The 13,800-nt window shown below is 56.7% G+C and overlaps 1 protein-coding gene across 1 annotated transcript in view; it reads left to right on the plus strand.

Moving 5' to 3' along the window:
• The window catches only part of LOC309361257 (spectrin alpha chain, non-erythrocytic 1-like), a 199,058-nt gene that overhangs the window by 143,697 nt on the left and 41,561 nt on the right, over positions 1–13,800 (plus strand). The window contains exons 41-43 of the mRNA XM_081896165.1: positions 2,165–2,241; positions 8,315–8,524; positions 11,789–12,085. Of these exons, the coding sequence (XP_081752291.1) occupies positions 2,165–2,241; positions 8,315–8,524; positions 11,789–12,085 (584 nt within the window). The remainder of the gene's footprint in view (positions 1–2,164; positions 2,242–8,314; positions 8,525–11,788; positions 12,086–13,800) is intronic.

Below are 13,800 nucleotides of genomic sequence, written 5' to 3' on the forward strand. Positions count from 1 at the left end.
GGGGTAGCGTTGGGGTAGGGGTTGGGGTCAGGGTTAGGGGTCAATGCTAAGGTTGGGTTAGGATTAAGAATAGGGTCAGGGTTAGGGTTCAGGGTTAGGGGTCAGTGGTAGGGTTGGGTCAGGGTTAGGGGTCAGTGGTAGGGTTGGGTTAGGGTTGGGTTATGGTTAGGGGCCAGGGCTAGGGTTGGGTTAGGGGTCAATGCTAGGGTAGGTTAGGGGTCAGGGTTAGGGTTAGGAATAGGGTCAGGGTTAGGGGTCAGGGGTAGGGTTGGGTTGGGGTTAGGGGTCAGTGTTAGGGTTAGGGGTCAGTGCTAGGGTTGTGTTGGGGTTAGGGGTCAGTGTTAGGGTTAGGGTCAGTGCTAGGGTTGGGTTAGGGGTCAGGGAAAAGGTTAGGGTTAGGAATAGGGTCAGGGTTATGGGTCACTGCTAGGGTTGGGTTAGGGGTCAGGGTTAGGGTTGGGTTAGGGGTCAGGGAAAAGGTTAGGGTTAGAGGTCAGTGATGGGGTTGGGTTAGGGGTCAATGCTAGGGTTGGGTTAGGGGGAAGGGGAAAGGTTAGGAATAGGGTCAGGGTTAGGGGTCAGTGATGGGGTTGGGGTAGGGGTTAGGGGGCAGGGTTAGGGGTCAATGCTAAGGTTGGGTTAGGATTAAGAATAGGGTCAGGGTTAGGGGTCAGTGGTAGGGTTGGGTTAGGGATAGGGGTCAGTGCTAGGGTTAGGGGGAAGGGGAAGGGTTAGGAATAGGGTCAGGGTTAGGGGTCAGTGGTAGGGTTAGGGCTCAGGGTTAGGGGTCAGTGCTAGGGTTGGGGTCAGGGCTAGGGTTGGGTTAGGGGTCAGGGTTAGGGTTAGGGTTGGGAGTCAATGTTAGGAATAGAGTTAGGGGTCAGTGCTAGCCTTGGGTTAGGGGTCAGCGCTAAGGTTGGGTTAAGGTTAGAAATGGGGTTAGGGCTCAATGCTAGGGCTGGGTTAGGGGTCAGTGCTAGGGTTGGGTTATGGTTAGGGGTCAGTGCTAGGGTTGGGTTAGGGTTAGGGGTCAGTGCTAGGGTTGGGTTAGGGTTAGGGGTCAGTGCTAGGGTTGGGTTAGGGTTAGGGGTCAGGGTTAGGGGTCAGTGATGGGGTTGGGTTAGGGGGCAGTTGTAGGGTTGGGTTAGGGGTCAGGGGTTGGGTTGGGGTTAGGGGTCAGTGTTAGGGATGGGTTAGGGGTCAGGTTTAGGGGTAGGGGTAGGTATGGGGTTAGGGGTCAATGCTAGGTTGGGTTAGGGGTCAGGGGTTGGGTTAGTAATAGGGTCAGGGTAGGGATGGGGGGCAATTATAGGGTTAGGGGTCTGGGCTAGTGTTGGGTTAGGAATAGGGTCAGGGTTCGGGGTAGGAATGGGGTTAGGGGTCAGTGCTAGGGTTGGGTTAGGGGTCAGGGGAAGGGTTAGGATTAAGAATAGGGTCAGGGTTAGGGGTCAGGGTTGGGGTCAGGGTTAGGGATAGGGGTCAGGGTTAGGGGTCAGTACTAGCGTTGGGTTAGGGTTGGGTTATGGTTAGGGGTCAGGGCTAGGGTTGGGTTAGGAATAGGGTCAGGGTTAGGGGTCAGTGCTAGGGGGTTAGGGGTCAATGCTAGGGTTGAGTTGGGGGTAGGAATAGGGTTAGGGGTCAGTGGTAGGCTTGGGTTGGGGTTAGGGGTCAGTACTAGAGTTGGGTTAGGGGTCAATGCTAGGTGTGGGTCAGGGTCAGGGTTAGGGGTCAATGCTACGGTTGGGTTAGGCTTAGGGGTCAGTGCTAGTCTTGGGTCAGGGTTAGGGGTCAGGGGTAGGGGTCAGTGCTAGGGGTGGGTTAAGGTTAGGGGTCAATGCTCAGGTTGGGGTTAGGGGTCAGTGCTAGAGTTGGGTTAGGGGTCAACACTGTGGGTCAGGGTTAGGGGTCAAGGTTAGGGGTCAGTGCTAGTGTTTGCTTAGGGGTCAATACTATTTGTGGGTCAGGGATCAATGCTAGGTGTGGGTCAAGGTTAGGGGTCAATGCTAGGTGTGGGTCAGGGTTAGGGGTCAAGGTTAGGGGTCAGTGCTAGGCTTGGCTTAGGGGTCAGTGCTAGGGTTGGTTTAGGCTTAAGAATAGGGTCTGCCCCACGGAAGCCCCGAACCTGAACTAACCCTGCCCCACTTCTCTGCCCCACATATTCTAGGGGAGAAAGAGAACAGCCTCAAGACGGACGATTACGGCCGGGATCTGTCTTCTGTCCAGACTCTGCTGACCAAACAGGTGACCCCTAACCCTGACCCCTAAGTGGGGGGCGGAGCTTCTTGCCCCATGGAATTCAACCCCCTGACCCCGATCCGGGTGGGTGGGCGGAGCTTCTTGCCCCATGGAATTCAATTCGGGTGGGTGGGGCTTCTTGCCCCACAGGAATCAAAGCCCTGACCCCTATCTGGGGGGGCAGAGCTTCTTGCCCCACAGGACTCCAACTCCTGACCCCTCTACCCGGGAGGGCGGAGCTTCCTGCCCCACTGAATTCGAACCCGCTCCCCTGACCCCAATCCGGGATTTGAACCCGCTCCCCTGACCCCAATCCGGGATTTGAACCCGCTCCCCTGACCCCAATCTGGGTGGGCGGAGCTTCCTGCCCCACAGGACTCCAACCCCTGACCCCACAATCCAAGTGGGTGGACCTTCTTGCCCCACGGAATTTGAACCCGCTCCCTGACCCCAATCCAGGTGGGCAGAGATTCCGGCCCCACAGAATTCAAAGCCACTCTCCTGACCCCTCAATCCCGTTGTTCGGAGCTTCCGGCCCCACAGAATTCAAACCCGCTCCCCTGACTCCTCTATCCTGCTGGGTGGAGCCTCCCGCCCCACACAATCCGAATCCCTGCCCCACTTTCCTGCCCCCCAACCAGGAAACATTTGACGCCGGCCTGCAGGCCTTCCAGCAAGAAGGGATCTGACCCCTCAGTCTGGGCGGGCGGAGCTTCCTGCCCCACAGAATTCCTACCCACTCCCCTCTCCCTCATCCGGGTGGGCGGAGCTTCCTGCCCCATGGCATTCGAACCCGCTCCCCTGACCCCCATCTGGGTGGGTGGAGCTTCCTGCCCCACAACCCTCCACCCCCTGATCCCTCAAACCCGCTGGGCGGAGCTTCCTGCCCCACAGAATTCCAACCCACTCCCCTTACCCCTCCCCTGATGGGCGGAGCTTCTTGCCCCATAGAATTCAATTCAGCTGTTTGGAGCCTCCCGCCCCACACAATCCAAAACCCTTGCCCCACTTTTCCCACCCCTCAATCTGGAGGGGGCGGAGCTTCTTGCCCCACAGAATTCAATCCCGCTGGGCGAAGCCTGCTGCCCCACACAATCCCAACCCTTGCCCCACTTGCCCTGACCCTGACTCTCCTCCCTCAATCCGTGTGGGCGGAGCTTCTTGCCCCACATAATCTGAACCCGCTGACCCCCTAAGTGGGGGGTGGAGCTTCCTGCCCCACAGAATTCGAACCAGGTGGGCGGAACTTCCTGCCCCACACTTTGCCCCCAACGCAGAATCCGCCCCACAGAATTCAAACCTGTGCCCCACAGAATTCGCACCGCATAATCCGAACCCGCGCCCCACAGAATTCTCCCCACATCATCCCAAGCCGCACCCCACAGAATTTGAACCCTTGCCCTACTTTTTTCTGCCCTCAACCCTTCGACGCCAGCCTTTGGAACCCGCGCCCCACAGAATTCAAACCCGCGCCCCACAGATTTTTCCCCACATTATCCCAACCCGCACCCCACAGAATTTTAACCCATGCCCCACATTTTTCTGCCCCCCAACCAGGAAACCTTTGACGCCGGCCTGCAGGCCTTCCAGCAGGAAGGGATCTGACTCTGACCCCTCTCCTGATCCATCTGGGCGGAGCTTCCTGCCCCATAGAATTCAAACCTGCTCCCCTGACCCCTCTCCCTACCCAGGTGGGTGGAGCTTCCTGCCCCACAGAATTTGAACCCTCTTCCCTGATCCCAATCAGGGATTCCAACCCGCTCCCCTGACCCCTTACTCAATCTTGGGGGTGGATCTTGCCCCACATAATCCAAACCCCCTCCCCTGACCCCTTGATCCTGCTGTTCAGAACCTCCTGCCCCACACAATCCGAACCCCTAACCCCGATCCCACTGGGCGGAGCTTCCTGCCCCACAGAATTCAACCCCCTGACCCCAATCTGTGTGGGTGGAACTTCCTGCCCCACAGCACTCCTCCCCTGATGGGCGGAGCTTCCTGCCCCACAGAATTTGAACCAGGTGGGTGGAACTTCCTGCCCCACACAATCCGAACCCTTGCCCCACACTTTGCCCCCAACCCAGAATTCGAACCTGTGCCTCACAGAATTCTCCCCACATAATCCCAACCCGCACCCCACAACATTCGAACCCCCTCCCCTGACCCCTCCTGACCCAGTTGGGTGGAGCTTCTTGCCCCACAGAATTCAAACCAGGTGGGCGGAACTTCCTGCCCCACACAATCCGAACCCTTGCCCCACGCTTTGCCCCCAACCCAGAATTCGAACCTGTGCCCCATAGAATTCTCCCCACATCATCCCAACCTGCACCTCACAGAATTTTAACCCCTGCCCCACACTTTGCCCCCAACCCAGAATTCGAACCCGTGCCCCACAGAATTCTCCCCACATCATCCCAAGCCGCACCCCACAGAATTTTAACCCCTGCCCCACAGTTTTCCTGCCCCCCAACCAGGAAACCTTTGACGCCGGCCTGCAGGCCTTCCAGCAGGAAGGGATCTGACCCCTCAATCCGGGTGGGCGGAGCTTCCTGCCCCACAGAATTCAAACCCACTCCCCTCTCCCTCGATCCAATTCCAACCCGCGCCCCACAACATTCGAACCCCCTCCCCTGACCCCTCCTGACCCAGTTGGGTGGAGCTTCTTGCCCCACAGAATTCAAACCAGGTGGGCGGAACTTCCTGCCCCACACAATCCGAACCCTTGCCCCACGCTTTGCCCCCAACCCAGAATTCGAACCTGTGCCCCATAGAATTCTCCCCACATCATCCCAACCTGCACACCACAGAATTTTAACCCCTGCCCTACACTTTGCCCCCAACCCAGAATTCGAACCTGTGCCCCACAGAATTCTCCCCACATCACCCCAACCCGCACCTCACAGAATTTTAACCCCTGCCCCACACTTTGCCCCCAACCCAGAATTCGAACCTGTGCCCCACAGAATTCTCCCCACATCATCCCAACCCGCACCCCACAGAATTTTAACCCCTGCCCCACACTTTTTCTGCCCCCCAACCAGGAAACCTTTGACGCCGGCCTGCAGGCCTTCCAGCAGGAAGGGATCTGACCCCTCAATCCGGGTGGGCGGAGCTTCCTGCCCCACAGAATTCAACCCCCTGACCCCAATCTGTGTGGGTGGAACTTCCTGCCCCACAGAATTCAAACCCACTCCCCTCTCCCTCGATCCAATTCCAACCCGCGCCCCACAGAATTCTCCCCACATCATCCCAACCCGCACACCACAGAATTTGAACCACTGCCCCACAGAATTCCAACCCGCGCCCCACAGAATTCGGATCCGCACCCCACACAACCCTAACCCCTGCCCCACACTTTTTCTGCCCCCCAACCAGGAAACCTTTGACGCCGGCCTGCAGGCCTTCCAGCAGGAAGGGATCTGACCCCTCAATCCGGGTGGGTGGAGCTTCCTGCCCCACAGAATTCAAACCCACTCCCCTCTCCCTTGATCCAATTCCAACCCGCGCCCCACAGAATTATCCCCACATCATCCCAACCCGCACCCCACAGAATTTTAACCCCTGCCCTACACTTTGCCCCAACCCAGAATTCGAACCTGTGCCCCACAGAATTCTCCCCACATCACCCCAACCCGCACCTCACAGAATTTTAACCCCTGCCCCACACTTTGCCCCCAACCCAGAATTCGAACCTGTGCCCCACAGAATTCTCCCCACATCATCCCAACCCGCACCCCACAGAATTTTAACCCCTGCCCCACACTTTTTCTGCCCCCCAACCAGGAAACCTTTGACGCCGGCCTGCAGGCCTTCCAGCAGGAAGGGATCTGACCCCTCAATCCGGGTGGGCGGAGCTTCCTGCCCCACAGAATTCAACCCCCTGACCCCAATCTGTGTGGGTGGAACTTCCTGCCCCACAGAATTCAAACCCACTCCCCTCTCCCTCGATCCAATTCCAACCCGCGCCCCACAGAATTCTCCCCACATCATCCCAACCCGCACACCACAGAATTTGAACCACTGCCCCACAGAATTCCAACCCGCGCCCCACAGAATTCGGATCCGCACCCCACACAACCCTAACCCCTGCCCCACACTTTTTCTGCCCCCCAACCAGGAAACCTTTGACGCCGGCCTGCAGGCCTTCCAGCAGGAAGGGATCTGACCCCTCAATCCGGGTGGGTGGAGCTTCCTGCCCCACAGAATTCAAACCCACTCCCCTCTCCCTTGATCCAATTCCAACCCGCGCCCCACAGAATTATCCCCACATCATCCCAACCCGCACCCCACAGAATTTTAACCCCTGCCCTACACTTTGCCCCAACCCAGAATTCGAACCTGTGCCCCACAGAATTCTCCCCACATCACCCCAACCCGCACCTCACAGAATTTTAACCCCTGCCCCACACTTTGCCCCCAACCCAGAATTCGAACCTGTGCCCCACAGAATTCTCCCCACATCATCCCAACCCGCACCCCACAGAATTTTAACCCCTGCCCCACACTTTTTCTGCCCCCCAACCAGGAAACCTTTGACGCCGGCCTGCAGGCCTTCCAGCAGGAAGGGATCTGACCCCTCAATCCGGGTGGGCGGAGCTTCCTGCCCCACAGAATTCAACCCCCTGACCCCAATCTGTGTGGGTGGAACTTCCTGCCCCACAGAATTCAAACCCACTCCCCTCTCCCTCGATCCAATTCCAACCCGCGCCCCACAGAATTCTCCCCACATCATCCCAACCCGCACACCACAGAATTTGAACCACTGCCCCACAGAATTCCAACCCGCGCCCCACAGAATTCTCCCCACATCATCCCAACCCGCACCTCACAGAATTTTAACCCCTGCCCCACGCTTTGCCCCAACCCAGAATTCGAACCTGTGCCCCATAGAATTCTCCCCACATCATCCCAACCCGCACCTCACAGAATTTTAACCCCTGCCCCACGCTTTGCCCCCAACCCAGAATTCGAACCTGTGCCCCACAGAATTCTCCCCACATCATCCCAACCCGCACCTCACAGAATTTTAACCCCTGCCCCACACTTTGCCCCCAACCCAGAATTCGAACCTGTGCCCCACAGAATTCTCCCCACATCATCCCAACCCGCACCCCACAGAATTTTAACCCCTGCCCCACACTTTTTCTGCCCCCCAACCAGGAAACCTTTGACGCCGGCCTGCAGGCCTTCCAGCAGGAAGGGATCTGACCCCTCAATCCGGGTGGGCGGAGCTTCCTGCCCCACAGAATTCAACCCCCTGACCCCAATCTGTGTGGGTGGAACTTCCTGCCCCACAGAATTCAAACCCACTCCCCTCTCCCTCGATCCAATTCCAACCCGCGCCCCACAGAATTCTCCCCACATCATCCCAACCCGCACACCACAGAATTTGAACCACTGCCCCACAGAATTCCAACCCGCGCCCCACAGAATTCTCCCCACATCATCCCAACCCGCACCTCACAGAATTTTAACCCCTGCCCCACGCTTTGCCCCAACCCAGAATTCGAACCTGTGCCCCATAGAATTCTCCCCACATCATCCCAACCCGCACCTCACAGAATTTTAACCCCTGCCCCACGCTTTGCCCCCAACCCAGAATTCGAACCTGTGCCCCACAGAATTCTCCCCACATCATCCCAACCCGCACCCCACAGAATTTTAACCCCTGCCCCACGCTTTGCCCCCAACCCAGAATTCGAACCCGCGCCCCACAGAATTCTCCCCACATCATCCCAACCCGCACCTCACAGAATTTTAACCCCTGCCCCACGCTTTGCCCCAACCCAGAATTCGAACCTGTGCCCCATAGAATTCTCCCCACATCATCCCAACCCGCACCCCACAGAATTTTAACCCCTGCCCTACACTTTGCCCCCAACCCAGAATTCGAACCTGTGCCCCACAGAATTCTCCCCACATCATCCCAAGCCGCACCCCACAGAATTTTAACCCCTGCCCTACACTTTGCCCCCAACCCAGAATTCGAACCTGTGCCCCACAGAATTCTCCCCACATCATCCCAACCCGCACCCCACAGAATTTTAACCCCTGCCCCACACTTTTTCTGCCCCCCAACCAGGAAACCTTTGACGCCGGCCTGCAGGCCTTCCAGCAGGAAGGGATCTCCAACATCGCCGCCCTGAAGGAGCAGCTATTGGCCGCCCGCCACGTCCAATCGAAAGCCATCGAGGCCAGACACGCCTCCCTGACGAAGCGCTGGAACCAATTGCTGGCCGGATCGGCCGCCCGGAAGAAGAAGCTTCTGGAAGCCCAGGAGCATTTCCGGAAGGTGGGCGGGGCTTCGTTGGGGGGCAGAGAAAAAGGGGGCAGGTTTGGGACCCATAGGAAATAGGGGAAGAAGCTTCCGGAAGCCCAGGAGCACTTTTGGAAGGTGGGCGGGGCTTCTGTGGGGCAGGGGGAAAGGGGGCAGTCAGGACCCATAGGAAATGGAAAGGGGGCGGGGCTTCAGTGGGGAGGAAAAGGGGCAGGTTTGGGACCCATAGGAAATAGAAGCAGCTACTGGAAGATTCTGGAAGGTGGGCGGGGCTTCAGCAGGGGGTAGGGGAAAGGGGCGGGGCTTATGTGGGGAGAAAGGGGGCAGGGAAAGGGGTGGGGTTTCTGTGGGGAGAAAAGGGGGCAGGTTGTGGGCGGAGCTTCTGTGGGGAGAAAGGGGCAGGTTGTGGGCGGGGCTTCTGTTGGGAGGAAAAGGGGGCAGGTTGTGACCCATTGAAGAAGCTTCTGGTGGGCGGGGCTTCGGTGGGGCAGGGGGAAAGAGGGAAAGGGGGCAGGTTGGGACCCATAGGAAAGAGAAGAAGCTTCCGGAAGGTGGGCAGGGCTTCAGTGGGGAGAAAAGGGGGCAGGGCTTCAGTGGGGAGGAAAAGGGGGCAGGTTGGGGGCAGAGAAAAGGGCGGGGCTTCAGTGGGGAGGAAAAGGGGGCAGGTTGGGACCCATAGGAAATAGAAGCTTCCGGAAGGTGGGCAGGGCTTCAGTGGGGAGGAAAAGGGGGCAGGTTGGGACCCATAGGAAATAGAAGCTTCCGGAAGGTGGGCAGGGCTTCAGCGGGGAGGAAAGGGGCAGGGCTTCAGTGGGGGAAAAAAGGGGTGGGGCTTCTGTGGGGAGGATAAGGGGGCAGGTTGTGGGCGGGGCTTAAGTGGGAAGGAGAACGGGGCAGGTTTGGGACCCATAGGAACTAGAAGGAGAAGCTTCTGGAAGCTTCTGGAAGATCAGGAACACTTCCGGAAGGTGGGCAGGGCTTCTGTGGGGCAGAGAAAGGGGTGGGGCTTCAGTGGGGAGAAAAAGAGGACACGCCTCCCTGACGAAGCGCTGGAACCAATTGCTGGCCGGATCGGCCGCCCGGAAGAAGAAGCTTCTGGAAGCCCAGGAGCACTTCCGGAAGGTGGGCGGGGCTTCGTTGGGGGGCAGAGAAAAAGGGGGCAGAGAAAGGGGGTGGGGCTTCCGTGGGGAGGAAAAAAAGGGGCAGGTTGGGGGCAGAGAAAAGGGCGGGGCTTCAGTGGGGAGGAAAAGGGCGGAGCTTCAGTGGGGCAGAGAAAGGGGTGGGGCTTCAGTGGGGAGGAAAAGGGGGCAGGTTGGGGGCAGAGAAAAGGGCGGTGCTTCAGTGGGGCAGAGAAAGGGGCGGGGCTTCAGTGGGGAGGAAAAGGGGGCAGGTTTGGGACCCATAGGAAATAGAAGCAGCTTCCGGAAGGTGGGCGGGGCTTCAGTGGGGAGGAAAAGGGGGCAGGGCTTCAGTGGGCAGAGAAAGGGGGCAGGGCTTCAGTGGGGAGGAAAAAGGGGCAGGTCAGGACCCATAGGAAATAGAAAGGGGGTGGGGCTTCCGTGGGGAGAAAAAGGGGACACGCCTCCCTGACGAAGCGCTGGAACCAATTGCTGGCCGGATCGGCCGCCCGGAAGAAGAAGCTTCTGGAAGCCCAGGAGCACTTCCGGAAGGTGGGCGGGGCTTCCGTGGGGCAGGGGAGGAGGGAAAGGGGGTGGGGCTTCAGGGGGAAAGGGGGCAGGTTGGGACCCATAGGAAAGAGGAGAAGCTACTGGAAGCTTCTGGAAGCTCAGGAACACTTCCAGAAGGTGGCGCGGGGCTTCCGTGGGGCAGGGGGGGAGAAAGGGGGCAGGACTCATAGAAAAAAGGGGGTAGGACCCATAGGAAATAGAAGCTTCCGGAAGCCCAGGAGCACTTCCGGAAGGTGGGCGGGGCTTCGTTGGGGGGCAAAGAAAGGGGATGGGACTTCAGTGGGGTGGGGAGAAAAAGGGGGCAGAAGAAGAAGCTTCCGGAAGCCCAGGAGCACTTCCGGAAGGTGGGCGGGGCTTCGTTGGGGGGCAGAGAAAAAGGGGGCAGAGAAAGGGGGTGGGGCTTCCGTGGGGAGGAAAAAAAGGGGCAGGTTGGGGGCAGAGAAAAGGGCGGTGCTTCAGTGGGGCAGAGAAAGGGGCGGGGCTTCAGTGGGAAGGAAAAGGGGGCAGGTTTGGGACCCATAGGAAATAGACGGAGAAGCTTCCGGAAGGTGGGCAGGGCTTCAGTGGGGAGAAAAAAAGGGGAGGGCTTCAGTGGGGAGAAAAAGGGGGCAGGGCTTCAGTGGGGAGAAAAGGGGTGGGGCTGTGGGACCCATAGGAAATAGAAGCTGCTTCCGGGAGGTGGGTGGGGCTTCCGTGGGGGGCCAGAGCAAGGGGGCAGGGCTTCAGTGGGGAGAAAAAGGGGGCAGAAGAAGAAAAGGGGCAGAGCTTCAGTGGGGAGAGAAAGGGGGCAGCTGTGGGACCCATAGGAAATCGTAGAAGCGTCCGGAAGGTGGGTGGGGCTTCCGTGGGGAGAAAAAGGGGGCAGAAGAAGAAAGGGGGCAGAGAAAGGGGGCGGAGCTTCAGTGGGGAGAAAAAGGGGGCAGCTGTGGGACCCATAGGAAATCGTAGAAGCGTCCGGAAGGTGGGTGGGGCTTCCGTGGGGAGGAAAAGGGGGCAGAAGAAGAAAGGGGGCGGAGCTTCAGTGGGGAGAAAAAGGGGGCAGCTGTGGGACCCATAGGAAATCGCAGAAGCTTCCGGAAGGTGGGTGGGGCTTCCGTGGGGAGAAAAAGGGGGCAGAAGAAGAAAGGGGGCAAAGGGGGCGGAGCTTCAGTGGGGAGAAAAAGGGGGCAGCTGTGGGACCCATAGGAAATCGTAGAAGCTTCCGGAAGGTGGGTGGGGCTTCCGTGGGGAGAAAAAGGGGGCAGGTTGGGACCCTAAGTAGAGATCATCATTATTCTCATTATTATTATTATTATTATTATTATTATTATTATTCTCATTATTATTATTATTAATATTATTCTCATTATTATTATTATTATTATTATTATTATTAATATTATTCTCATTATTATTATTAATATTCTCATTATTATTATTATTATGATTATTATTATTAATATTATTCTCATTGTTACTATTATTAATATTATTATTATTCTCATTATTATTATTATTATTAATATTATTATTATTCTCATTATTATTATTATTAATATTATTATTATTATTAACGATAACAATATTAATTTTTCTCTCTCGCCACCAACAGGTGGAAGATCTCTTCCTCACCTTCGCCAAGAAGGCCTCCGCCTTCAACAGCTGGTTCGAGAACGCGGAAGAAGATCTAACGGATCCCGTCCGCTGCAACTCGCTGGAGGAGATCCGGGCGCTGAGGGAGGCGCACGACGCGTTCCGCGCCTCCCTAAGCTCCGCCCAGGCCGACTTCAACCAATTGGCCGAGCTGGAGAGGCAGATCCGGAGCTTCCGGGTCGCCTCGAACCCGTACACTTGGTTCACCATGGAGGCGCTGGAGGAGACCTGGCGGAACCTGCAGAAGATCATCAAGGTAGTGGATCCCAGATCCCCTTCCCTGTCGGAAGCTCCAGGCGGTTCTAGTCGGTTTTGGAAGGTTTTGGAAGGTTCTAGGTTCCTTTCCGGGTGGAAAGGTAGTGGGTCTCCCCGGGGATCCCCAGATCCCCTTCCCTGTCAGAAGTTCTAGGTGGTTCTAGTAAGTTTTGGAAAGTTTCGGAAGGTTCTGGAAGGTTCTAGGTTCCTTTCCGGATGGCCTTGAACCCCTGGCGGAACCTCCAGGAGATCATCAAGGTGGTGGATTTCCCCGGGGATCCCATTCTAGAAAGTTTGGGATCCCATTCTAGAAAGCCTCGAACCCGTACACTTGGTTCACCATGGAGGCGCTGGAGGAGACCTGGCGGAACCTGCAGAAGATCATCAAGGTAGTGGATCTCCCCGGGGATCCCCAGATCCCATTCCCTGGCCAAAGTTAGAGGCTGTTCTAGAAAGTTCTGGAAGGTTCTAGGTTCCTTTCCAGGTGGCTTTGAACCCGCACACCAGGAGACCTGACAGAACCTCCAGAAGATCATCAAGGTAGCGGATCTCTCCCGGTATCCCCAAATTGAAAAGTTAGAGACCCTTCTGGAAAGTTTTGGAAGGTTCTAGGTTCACTTTTGGGTGGCCTCGAACCCCTGGCGGAACCTCCAGGAGATCATCAAGGTAGTAGATTTCCCTGGGGATCCCCAGATCCCCTTCCCTGATGGAGGCTCTAGGCTGTTCTGGAAAGTTCTGGAAGGTTTTAGAAGGTTATAGACTCCCAGGAATCGCAAAGTTCTGGACCTGGCAGAACCTCCAGAAAATCATTAGTGGATCTCCCTGGGGATCCTCCAATCCTATTCCCTGTCAGAAGTGCTAGGCTGTTCTAGAAAGTTCCGGGAGGTTCTGGACGGTTCTAGGTTCCTTTCTGGGTGGCCTCGAACCTGTACACTTGGTTCACCATGGAGGCGCTGGAGGAGACCTGGCGGAACCTGCAGAAGATCATCAAGGTAGTGGATCCCACGTTTGGGGCTGTTCTGGAAGGTTCTAGATCCCTAGATCCCCTTCCCTGCTGCAAATTCTGGAAGGTTCTAGGTTCCTTTCCAGGTGGCCTTGAACCTGTACAGCAGGAGACCTGGTGGAACCTGCAGAAGATCATCAAGGTAGTGGATCCCACGTTCTGGGCTGTTCTAGAAAGTTTCAGTAAGGTTTAGGAAGGTTCTAGGTTCTTTTCCTGGGGGCCTCGAACCGATACATGAGGAGACCTGGCAGAACCTCCAGAAGATCATCAAGGTAGTGGATCTCCCCGGGGATCCCCAAATCAAAAGTTCTGGAGTGTTCTGGGAAGTTTCGGAAGGTTTCCGAAGGTTCTAGAGTCCCCAGGATCCCCAAATCCCCTCCCTGTCGAAGGTTCTAGGCTGTTCTGGAAAGTTTCAGGAAGTTCTGGAAGCTTCTAGACTCCCTAAATCCCCTTCCCTGTTGGAAATTATAGGCTGTTCTGGAAAGTTTCAGGAGGTTAGAGGATGTTCTAGACTTCCCCTTCCCTGTCAAGAGTTCTGGGCAGTTCTAAAAGGTTCTAGATTCCCAGAACCCTGAAATCCCCTTCTCCGTTGGAAGTTAGAGACTGTTCTAGATGGTTCTGGAAGGTTCTAAATTCCCAGAATCCTGAAATCCCCTTTTCCATTGGAAGTTAGAGACTGTTCTAGATGGTTCTAGGATGTCCTAGATTCCCAG

Source organism: Podarcis melisellensis, assembly GCF_964234715.1.
Source record: "Podarcis melisellensis genome assembly, chromosome: W".
Taxonomy (NCBI): Eukaryota; Metazoa; Chordata; class Lepidosauria; order Squamata; family Lacertidae; genus Podarcis; species Podarcis melisellensis.